Source organism: Pterocles gutturalis, unplaced genomic scaffold, assembly GCF_000699245.1.
Source record: "Pterocles gutturalis isolate BGI_N339 unplaced genomic scaffold, ASM69924v1 scaffold11106, whole genome shotgun sequence".
NCBI classification, from domain to species: Eukaryota; Metazoa; Chordata; class Aves; order Pterocliformes; family Pteroclidae; genus Pterocles; species Pterocles gutturalis.
This window is the reverse complement of record NW_010103084.1, coordinates 1-12209: the sequence shown is the minus strand read 5'-3', so window position 1 is coordinate 12209 and position 12209 is coordinate 1. Positions and strand designations below refer to the sequence as shown.

The window sequence follows — 12209 nt, the reverse complement described above, 5'->3', positions numbered from 1 at the left end:
AAAAAAGGACATCTTTTTTTGTATAATCAAGACTTTTCAATGTGCCACTTAAAGCTAGATGAGCAGCACAGCAGCAATCCTAGCCCACTGTAGTCAGAAGCAGGTTTGTTATTGGCACAACCGGGGTGAGAATATTGGCCATTTGTCCGTCAATAAATACAAGAACACATTTGCCTTTTACCTTGTAACAGTCAGGTCTTGTGGTCAGATATTGCTGAGAGTTTTAGCATGCAAGGACAACTGGGTTTTATTTATTTATTCATTCACTTACTATAGGTTTTTCAATGGTATACGCAGTTCTCTGAGCACATTAGGTGTGTCTGTAAGCTACTGATGTGATTGGGATCACATGGATTCCCCTGGAAATTACATTTTGCTTAAGATGGGGCTCATCAAAAGAGAAACCAGTCAAGAGAGACATTCGCCATGCTCTGAGTGAGGTAATCTGGTTTCTTATGAAATGATAAAGCTGTTACAGACGTAGGCAGCCTCTATAAATAGATGGGAGACTGCATACGGGAATAAAGGCTTGCTGTGCAGACCTCCCATTCATGACCTCAGCAGCATGATCCCCAGTCTATAAAAATGTAGTTACGTGGTGATTATACATCCTTAGATGAAGACTAAGTATTGGAAAAGAAAGCAGTTCACCAAACCTCCCTTTTCCTTCCCCAGGAATTTACAATAATACAATCCAAACTTGTATGTAACGCAACTTAATTGCATCAGCACAAAACAAGAGAAAATCCAATACAGAAATAAATAACAGTGAAAAGCATCCCCAGGCAAGAATCTCAAATGAAACAATGCATGGAAAGTCTACAAACACAAAAACTGTTTAAAGTACCTCAGTGGCTTTGAGCTGACAGCTCTTTTTCATACAGCTGATAGAGCATGAAGTTTTTACTAGAGCCTGAAACATAAATTCAGCCTCTTACAAGGACAGTAAGCCTCTGTTGTAAAGCAAATGCAAAGCCTTTTCTTTCTTAGTTTATCCCAAATTTAATCAGCCTGCTTAACTACACACCGAATACTCCACAGATAGATTGCAGAAGTGCAGATAACAAAATTCCTTCTCACAATTAACTAAACTCAGCTGTCAGTCTAGATTAATAATATTTTATAAATATTTTTATATATGTGTAACAGAGTTTCTGCATTCTGGAGCATAGGGACAAACTTTCAAATTGGATATAGTATGGTAATCAACTACCTCCTTCCTCAATACAGCCCAGATTCCAGGGATGTTGAATATCCACTGACGCATCTTATCTGGAAGCAACTGAGTTTTCTTTTAAAACCCTCAAGCTCCACCAGAAATTCCCAACAAATGGCACAGGCCTCACCAGTCCAACATGAGCATATTGCAGATGAGGCGTGGAGCTCAGCACAATCCACACTGGCTACGATATGCTAGCATGGGCATTTTTGCACTGTGCTTCTGAAACTGGAGCTTAAGGATGCAGCAGGAGCAGCTCCTCAGCCATGAGCAGCTGGACGTAGCAATACAGGGAATATTGACAGTTTTCTAAGGTAAGACCCGGACACAGTGTCTGCGAACCACAGCCCCAGGCTGTATTGAAAGTAATATTTAGAGTGGAATAATATTTCATAAGCCTCAGATGCATGGTTCTTTGACCACACTTTTATTTCCAAAAGGCAGTGAGGAGTGCAAGTGGTACAGACCCAGGAAGAATAAAGTACAAGAATCCCAAACCATGAGGAAGACAAAGATGATTGTTCTATAGGCATTGCTCCAATAGACAAATCTATAATACATTACCATGTGGTAATTCTCCTGGGCAGCTACATCTAAAACAACTCAGCACCATCACAGCTTTCTACTGAATAACCTAAAATCCATCTACTTACACAGCATAGATTGGAAAAGTTTGGTATTTCACAGCTGTTACTTTGTATTCAAAGTTATTTGCTCACTAATAGGGCAGTCATCTTAATTATGTGAGTCTCTGAAACTGCTGTATCAAAAGGGTTGATCTCTGGGGTGAATCTGTGCAGCTCCATTAAAGGTCATGAAATCACACCAGCTGAAGATGTGCCCTGCACTATAACCACTGACTGTAAATAAAATCTAAAAATGGAGTAACTTCATGTTAACAAGGCAATTAGCCCAGTCCTGTTTCATCTGGTAACAATTAGTTTCACTACTGATCTTCAGAAGCCAGGTGGATTTTACCCACAGCACATATAACTGTACGTCATAAGCCTCTCACTGAAAGAGGTGAGATTATTTAGGTGTAAAGAACTATATCAGGGGAACTGCTACAATCTAGTACAACTGGATGATGATGGGGCACCATGTCAGCAAAATGTATGCCTTACAGGGAACAGGAAAGCTGTTTAAGCAATCTATTACCATTTAGATGGTAATAGATTTAAAGATTACCATCTTTAATAGGTTATAGGTTTAAAGATTAATTTAAACTGCAGAAGACAGGAATTTGTATTTTATATACAAACTGGACTTGTATCCTCTTCCTATCTACATTATTTAACACATAATCTAATATATATTCTCATGTCAGTGACTGAGAGCAAAAATGTCAGCTGACCAGATATGCACTGGAATTTTATTAATTTTACCTTAGTTTCTTGGGCTTATAAAAATATATATGTATTTCAAATATTTGATATTTTGTAACCTTTAGATAATACTGATACTCTCATGAATCCCTCTGACTTCTATGTACACATAACCAATGAAAAACTACAGCAAAGTATTTGTGAGAGCTAACACATAAAACTTAATCTGAACCTGAGACAAAAATTAGATTATTTTTAAAACAAATGTCTAAAATACTGTTCAATATTTGTTCTGTCATTTGCTCCCAAATACAAACCCCAAATGACAGAATATGCAGAGTTTCTTTTGTATATAGTTTTTGCCCATTAACAATTCTACACCACATTAAGTAGTGCTGGGACCATGCTTGCTCCCAGTTCTGCAGCATGCACTCTAGCACTATACAGTCAAGAACATTTTTAAATGTGCCTATGTCTCTATTTATAGGACACCAAGAACACATTTTCAGCATTTGAAGAACAAAGCCTAAACTTTCTGCTGAGAGGATATTTCTCACAAAAGATGCCCTGATCCTTGTCTTATAAAAAGGTTTTATTTTTCAATATAAAAGTATATTTAAAAACAACATTATTTGCTAAAAGCCATATAAAACTCTCCATTTTTAACTTCATAAAAGTTTAACAAAACATAAATATTGTTTACCAGTTACATTCCTATATAAAGACCTTGCATTAGATAATTAAATAGGTACAGAGACAGTAACTCAGAAATGAATGGCACACAACTACATGAGATTCAAACTCCATGTGACACTGCACAACCATAGAACACTAGGAGCAGCTTAAAATCCTCAGTCACTGAATTCTGCTTTGTCTCTTTACAGATATGTTTCTCTTTTCTCTGCTACAATGCACCAGTTTCCATGGTCATAGCAGGAAGAAAGTATCTGAAGCTCAGGCACATTCTCTTCTACCAGGGAGCACAGCTCCCCTTCCCGAAAAACATGATAATATCTCATGAAGGCTTTTGTATCCAAAGTGGCATCGGTTTGGTCCCCAACAGACACTGCTGAATCCAAAGCAGAGTCAGTGGAGTCAGCTGTTGAAGTCCTTTTGAAAAACTTGCTGGCATTAGACTTACCAGCACCATCTTTATTACAACCGCAGCCGTAGTCCCTGTCTTCCACGGAGCCATTTATAAATGAAGCTTCTTCACTCTTGCTCTGAGCTGCGCTTTGGTGTCCTCCAGTTAAACTGAAATCCTTCAGTGCATCTGTGGCTGGTGACCACTGTGGTTTTTTGAGAGACAAGCTTTCCACAAACACATCATCATCATCTAAACTTTGTTCTTTTAGCAGTGCCCCATGGTCACCTAAATCCAAACTGCAGTGTCGTGAATGCTGAATGGGTACAGTAGTGTTTGCCCATTCTCCTTCATTCTTCAGAGGCTTCATTTTGTCAGTTTGCTTTCTCAGAGCTGATTCATCAAGGGATCTGGAGAAAAACCATGAGCGGAAAGATCTTCCTAGAGCACTGTAAAATCTGTTTTCTTCTTCAGAAATTTTCATGCAGCAGGCTCTGGATAAGCAATGGTTCGTATTGTGGGAATGTTTTGAATCAGTTTCTGTCTGCAGAGTGGTTTGGTAGCTGCAATCAGAGATGACTAGCTGTGCAGGGTGTATGTCTCGGCTTTTTAGAGAGTGCACAAATTCACCCTTATCTCCAGATTGATTCGATTCTGAAAAATGCCGTGAGCACAAGGCCTTGTTCCAAGGAACAAATACGTCTTGTTTCTCAAAGCGACGATTCTTTTGTTCCATAGCCCAAACATAAATCATCATCTGGCCTCCGGGTATCAATACTCTTGCCATTTCCTTTATTGCTTTGATTCTTCTTTGTTTCGTTGAGAAATGATGAATCACTGTGAAAAAGGAAAGGCATTATGTATCGAATATTGATAAAGATGTATCATTTTCATCTTCAACCTCTTCTACATGTTTAATCATTTTAGTCACCATATCACAAATACCACTCACTGCAAGTCAGTAACAGTGCTGAACTTATTGGTACCACAGTGCAAGTTAACCCCAGAATGATCTCTTTTACATCTCTGTTCAATGGATAAAAAAAGGGAAATCCCAAAGAAGGAAATCAATTCAATTTCAAAACAGGGATTCAAAATAAGTCAGGAATATAAGCTGGAGGCTTCTGTTTCTCCGCATCACCCATGAAAGATCATAGCATGACTAGTTCTCACTTAGATGCCTGGCCTTTAGGTGAATTAGGTAAGATCAAGTTTGACTTTAGATTTGGGACACATTTCAGACTTATCTTACTGGAAACAGAAAATCTTTTCATCATGTAACAAATACAGCAAAAAGTAGTATCAGTAAAAAGATACTCTGTATTTTTATAGCAGTGCACTTTCAGAAGAGCTAGTGAGAAAATTTAGACAAATATTTGCCATTACATTAATTTTGTAGAAAGGTGTTGTCTTTATAGAATGTTTGTTTTGGAAGAAAAAAAATGAACAGAAAGTATCTCAGTCTACATCTGCATATCTGAGAATTATTATTTTTTGTAACATTATGTAATGCTATTAAAGAATAAAAAGTCAAACTAAAAAATAAAGCTATTGATCACTATATTTGAATTTTCTTTCCAGGATGACTTCCACATTTTCAAATTTCACTGCAATGTGAAATGAAGCTGTGTTTCAAGATTTCCACACTGTTTCTATCTTCCTGCTCACCTGAAGGAACCAACTTTAACAGACAGCGAATAGCTAAATTAGCTATGTGCTCTCTAAACTCTAAAAAACATTAACTTGTATTGAGATTGGTCACGTTGGTCATGTTGTTCTGTACGTTTTCAGTACCAGATTTGGTTCAAATCAATGATGTAAAGAGGACTGATCCTGTAATTTGCTTCCAGTGGACTTGGAGCCAGCTACTTCTACATGCAAAACATTCAATCTAACCATATAACAGCATATAATAATCATATATGTTCTTAGCTGAAGACATCTCCATACCTTCAGAAAAAATAGATTATCTTTACCAGGAATTGACAGTAGCCAATTCTGCTTACAGAAATAGTGTTATTTCAACACTGCAGTTATGACAAGTGTGTCCAACTAAACCCAACTTTATTCAGAACAATTATTAAATTACCAAGGGGAAAAAAATGTAGCATTTTTACCACAAGCCAAGAAAAGCGTTCCTGACAGTTTATATTAACTAGACCGTCACAGAAGCTGAGAACAAAAGACAGCAAACTCTGCGAAGAGTTCCCCAGTCTAGAGGGTCAATGTTTATTTCCAGGTACTCCTAGCTCTTGTCAGTATTTTCTCAAACATTGCTGTGATGGGAAAGAACCTCCTGCGAAATAACATCAAAACTGACGGAGACAGTATAAGCATGTGAGATTAGTTCACAAGAAACAAGTACCAATTCAGAATCTGGGCAAGCTGTATCAAAGCAATTCATTTAATGGGTTAAATATTCTTCATGGTTAAAAATTATATAATCACTCTGGTGGTTCTGCAGAAATATAAATCCTATAAATAGGATTATACTAGCAAAGCTAAGAAGAGTATTTGACTATGTACATAAATACTTGCTACTCTCTGGAATGGGACGAAAAACACTTTATTTAGAATTAGATGGGCACAGGCATACCATGTCTCTATTCAAGGGGGATTAAAATCCATTATTGTTAAATGTACAGAAATAGCACGTGAACTTTTAATCTTGCCAGGCCTATCATTGGTATAAACATTAGATTAGTTTATACCAATAAACATGCTACACTTCAAAGTCAGCTGATCTGATAGCACTGAAATTATGCTGCAAGACCTGAAATGTGGATGGGGCTCACTGGATAACTAGCCAACATGAAAACAAAGTAATATAGATACTACTTGCATATTAGTCACACTTTCCTTTACCCTACATATGTGAAAATAGATTTTAAATTACATTTCTATCATAGTTCGAGTAGTTTGTTGATTGCTACCAATAATAATTATCATGCTTTATATTTTTGCTGATACAGTGAAACAGCCTGAAAGGAGTTGAAGCAAGAGGGGAGCTGAAAAGGTAGACTGTCACTGGGTACTCCAACTATTCCTCAACTACCCTTTTCCAGTTTATGCCTCTCAAATTATGAGTAATATTTTCAAAAAGAGAGGTCAAAGCAGTTAAGATGCTGAGATGCTTCACTCATTTTAGACAACAGGTACCTGTATGCTTGTAAGTTCTTATTTCATGACTATTCTAAGAGTAATTTCTATCCATAATACATAATAGTTAACAAGATTCAACTTCTGCTATAGAGAAAGCAAGTTTTCATTGCAATGAATTTGCTGGTCAAGACAGATGCTAAGGAGGAACCAAGAGTTTATCTTGACCACCTAATCTGTTTAAACTGTGAGCAGCCATGTTTATATTAGTTTTTACTTGTTTAAAATGCATGCTGGAAGGAAATATTTGCTCCACTGGTTAAAAAAAACCCACATATAAACAAATAAATGATGCACGTACTTCCCTTGTCAACAGTGCCTCTGTGCAATGGAACAGATTTTTTTTTTCTTGTTTACTACATTCATTTAAGTAGTATCTGCTGTGATTCTAAGGGAATTGTTTAAAAACAAATTTAACTGAAATTAAAACACATGGAAAGAAAAGGATCTAAAAAAATTTGCATTTGTTGTGGCCCAGAATGCATGTATGTTGTCTTACCTCCAATGGAAATGACTGCATTGAAGCACTGGTCCCTAAAGGGAAGGTTAAGGTTGTCACATACCAGAACTTCATCATCTTTCTTCCTTGCAATCTCCACCAATGGTCCACAGTAATCACAGCCAAGATTATACACCTGACTGTTGACACTGAGATACTTTCCAGTTCCACAACCTAAAGAAAAGAATACTAGATCAGAAGTGGTATGTTACAAACACTTGCTATCCCTCCCAAAGCAGTGAAAATAATGGGAAGGCATTCCTAGTTCTAAAGTTTCCTGGAAAACAAAATGAGAGCTTGCTCCTACTAGCCTAACTGCTGCAGGGTACATTTGAACTGCTTGAAGTTAGATGCTCACACCGTTAGGAGTGTAACAGTACCAACACTACCAACAGAAATATGCATTACACAGCCCTACGTAATAGCAGGCTATGTGTATTTCTTTGGGAAAGAAGAGTAAGAGCAGATGGAAGGGAAGGAGTATCATTCTGCAGCCACTATTGCACATCTTATCTTAGAGCAAAAAACCAACTATGCTGTTTCATACTAAGCCTTTATACAGCCTGGTATCCTGTTTCCAACAAGGAGCATAAGTGGGTGCCCAGGAAAGAGTAAGAACAGGGTAAGCGTTATGACCATTCTCCTCAATAGCCTTCCAGCTTCCAGCTACTCTCTGTTCAGGGGTTTTCCTGAAACCAATGTGTTTTGTCTTTTCACTGACCTGCAATAGATGTCTCTTACAAGTACTTCCTCAGCCTTTGCTAAACCCCACGCAGTACCTCTCCAGCACACCCCATTTCTCTACAAGAAGTCCTAAGCTACGGCAGTCACTGACACAAGTCAGGGAGGACAATTTTAACTTCAGATACAGTCTTGAAAATAACCATGAATCATAAAAATTCCTGCATTGTCACAGGCACATCCTCTTTCTATCCTTCTGACAATGCATTGTAATATATATAAATGTAATGAACTGTTCCAGAATGTCTTCCACCTAAAAGTATGTCTTCTCAAGGACTGTGCTGTACTAAATTGAAATCTTTCAGAGTGTTCTTCAATACCATAGGCATAACAGGCACTTTTCAAAATTAGATTAGGAAACATTCACTGTAGTTATGGGTCAGTAGTGAAGAATAATTTCTGAGAGTTGACAGCCAAGCAACAGGGTAGCAGCTTGGCAAAGAGAACCATCTCAGTATTGGTAATTCAATTTAAAGGCCTGAAGTTATGTTTATAAATATCACTGCTTCTTGCAGTGCTGCTGCTCTCATTGATGTTAATGTGCACTGTTATCTAGAGAGACAGAACAGGAACTGTTGGAGAACAGCACAACAATTCAGTGGCAAAAAAAAGAGCATATTTCTAAAGCAAAAAGCAAGCACTATTCTTTGAAGGAACACTTGAGAGAAATGGAAAAGATTAATATTGTTAATGTAGTTCAAGGAATATATGCAATAAAACTTGAAGCTCTGCATGTTGTTTAGAAAGCATAAGTTTTAAAAATAGTATAAGGGTTACTGTGTTTGTTGAAGGAACACATTTAGTCAAACATACACTAATTTAGAAGATTCAGTTGCTTAATACATGACTTTTGGCAGAATGCCTTTTAATCACAGTGAGTTTTTGGAAGTATAGGGTCCTCTGTGCAACACTCTCAGTACTCTAAAAATCTGCTTTTGCAGGAGATTCACTTTTAAGTGAGTTATCAGGAGGTGGATTCCTTCATGAAGCTGTTAACAGTGGCCACACTATTGTCATTTATTTTGATGAATGAACAATAATAAGACAATTAGACAAAATTATATTTTATTCTGCTACCATTAAGATGCTTCATGTGAAGCTAGTAAACTAAAATATTTTAATAAATGGTGGTATTAAGCATAAAAGGATAATATCAATTGAACATCTCATTTTGGAAATTTTGGTGCCTCTAGGCAACACTCCGCCCAAAATATATACCAAAAATAAACACAACAGTCAGATTCCTGTAGATCTTACTAAACCTCATAAAAGAAGGTACCTCTTGTGCCTTGATGGGAATATTCTTATTGGCAACTGTAAGCATCTACCTCCTCTTCAGATGTATCACATGCATTTAAATTATTTCAGCTGAAACTGTAACAGGGTGATTTTAAGCTTTCAGCAACTACTGTCATGCCTGCTGATAAAGCCTCAAAGAACTTCAGCTAACCTTCAAATAACTTCTACTGAGGTGACAAAAAATTTTGGCTGAGAAATGTCATGTTAAGCTGGCTGTCGAATGAGGGTATGCCATAGGATATTTCCTGAGATTTTTAGTGAAAATGGTGCAGATATATAAAAGAAGATACACATTCAAAATAACAGCAATCAATTATCTTTGAGATACTGCCCAAAGCAGCAGCAGGAGAATTATATATTATCTTTTGATTATGGCCTACAACATCTTCAAAGAATTGTTTTCTCTGACAAGATAAGGCAGATGCATAATTTATTGTGTATATTTATTACACTTTGCTGTGTAAAAGCATTTTACATTGTCTAAACAGTGAGGAAAATCCAGTGGTACAAGAAAAGGAGTGTCTTGTCTGCAGTGCTGTATAGCACTGAAGTTATAACATAAACACAAAGTGAACACACCAGGATCTGGAAACTCCTAAAAAGTCTGGAGGTGCAACAGAAAATCAAGATATAAATTGAGCATGTAGGGAAGACAAGGCCATAGCAGGAAAATTAGGATTTGGTGTCTGTATTAAAGATCACAGGGAGATTATCAGATCTTAACAACTTTTTTTTTTTTTAAGTGATCACATCAGATTTATCTTAAGTTAAAGCCTTGATAGGAGGAGTTTTAGAACAAATGAAAAGCATTGAATTGCAGACCAGCAGTACTTAAACCAAGAGATCTAAAGAAACAGAAATATGAAATAATTGAGCCATTAACACCATTTGTTAAAAAGGGCTCTGGGGGAATGACGGACGACTAAGTCTGTGGGGAAACTGGTAGATTAAGCCTTAGTTCAATCAATAAGGCAAAAATCATATTTACTGGATACCTGATACACTGTCAAGGAAATAAACCAAGTGGTATATGGCATCTAATATAATTTTTAAAACAATTTTAAAACAATCTTTAAAACAAACTTAAACGAGTTTTAAAAACAATTGCTCTGGAGGATGCATATGATTAACATATAAACTAACAAAGTCTATAGACAACCTTTCTCACCACCTCCAGGAGTGGCTTACCTATGTCAGCAACGAGACTGCCAGGCTTTTGCTCCAACAGAAAGTTTCGAACACGAGGCCATGCCTTGCTCTGCAGATCATTAAAGTAGGCAGCTGTATTCTCATATACACTGTGCACGTGCTGCTTTTCTAGCTGGGTAGCCTCATGTTCCATCCTGAAGACATAATTAAGAAAGATTTACAACAACACAAAACCTGTTGTAGCGTTGACTTTACATTTTATAGAGATGCATAATTCAGGACTTTGTAAGTTTACATTCATAAAAGCATTACACCCATCTAACAGCCATCATATTTGTAAAATGGTCTTTACTCAAAGGACCTGATTTGATTTCACAAAAGTCAAGAAAATATTTGAATGTATCATCTCACCTGAGTAGCGTTATATGTGCCTGTTCAACAATATACACATCCCTAAATAAGTTCACCAATGCAGTACAAGCTTATCACCTGGTACAAAACAGAGTCAGCAGGAGTGTAGAATTATTAAGAAAAGGAAGTTAAGAATAGACTTTCCAGCTGTAGCTGAGTAGGTAGGCAAACTAATTTAGTATGTTATTTGAAATACAGCCTGGACCCTGAAACCAAAGCCCCTATACCATGCATAAATTATTCGTGTTTTATCTGCCCTCTAGAAATGATGAGTTAGTTGAAATTTTTCAGAAACAAAACCATTATTTCTCTCTTCACACTCCACTATCTTCATTTCTTAGCAAAGTATTTCAGTTGAACGATTCATTTAAAAAGTGGTATCTTCTTAGACTTCTAATATTACTCCTAAACTCATGTAAAACACCAACTGGAGAGAGACACTGAATCTCTTTATACAGAATCTTACATCTTCCTTAAGATTTCCCCTCATCCAAGCACCAACCAGGTTAGACTTTAATATCTGATGAAGGCTGATGAGATTACATTTCAGTGTGTTAAGGCATTTTTCAAAATAATTCAAACTGCCTGTTTATTCAGGAAATATTTCTTCTCATTATTAAAACAGAATTTATTTAACTGTCCAAGAACTCAGCAGAGATTAAAGCCTGTTTCCAAACTTCCAAACTTCTTCCGAGAAACGAAGCAATATATTATCAAGATGAAATTATAAAAGTGACTCCTTTGGCTGCATTTGAAAATGTCAGAAGCAAAAACTCTAAACACCCAATAAGTTCTTATTTTGCTTTCCTTGATTTTCAAGTAATATACATTTTCCAGTCATAATAAAAAATGTTTTCTTTCTGTCATTTTTACTGTTGAAAGTGATCATGAAAAAATATTTAAAATAAAATATTGCGTATAATATCAAATAATGTGAGCTCCTGAAAAACACCTGTCCTACCAGCACAATCTTTTTAATTTAGAAAATGGGAGTTAATCCCAGTGACTTAAAAAAAAAAAAAAAAAAATTAAAGTACTTCAAGTTAAGTGAGTGCCTGCAGGAATAGTATGTAAGACTTGACCCATTTCACTGGGTTTATGTACTCTGCTACATAAGAGGTCAGGCCAAATTGTCACAATTGTCACAGTCCATTCTGACTGTAGGATCTATGAATACCTCTCTTCAAAACATTTATATTCAATGTTTTCCCAATCCCTACTTTTTTTTTCCTGGCATGATCCACAATGTTCTTTTATGATGCATCAGCTCACCTTTTACTACCTGCAAGTACATAGATATATATAGATATATATAGATATATA

General features: G+C 36.5%; 1 protein-coding gene across 1 annotated transcript; it reads right to left on the bottom strand.

The window, feature by feature from the left end:
- Positions 1 to 3422: 3422 nt before the first annotated feature.
- On the bottom strand, positions 3423 to 10668 carry KIAA1456 (KIAA1456 ortholog). The gene is made up of 3 exons (XM_010086554.1): positions 10515 to 10668; positions 7287 to 7460; positions 3423 to 4465 (listed from the first exon to the last, which is right to left on the bottom strand). Exons 1-3 carry the CDS (start codon positions 10666 to 10668, stop codon positions 3423 to 3425), a joined length of 1371 nt encoding a protein of 456 aa, XP_010084856.1.
- Between the last annotated feature and the right edge of the window lie 1541 nt (positions 10669 to 12209).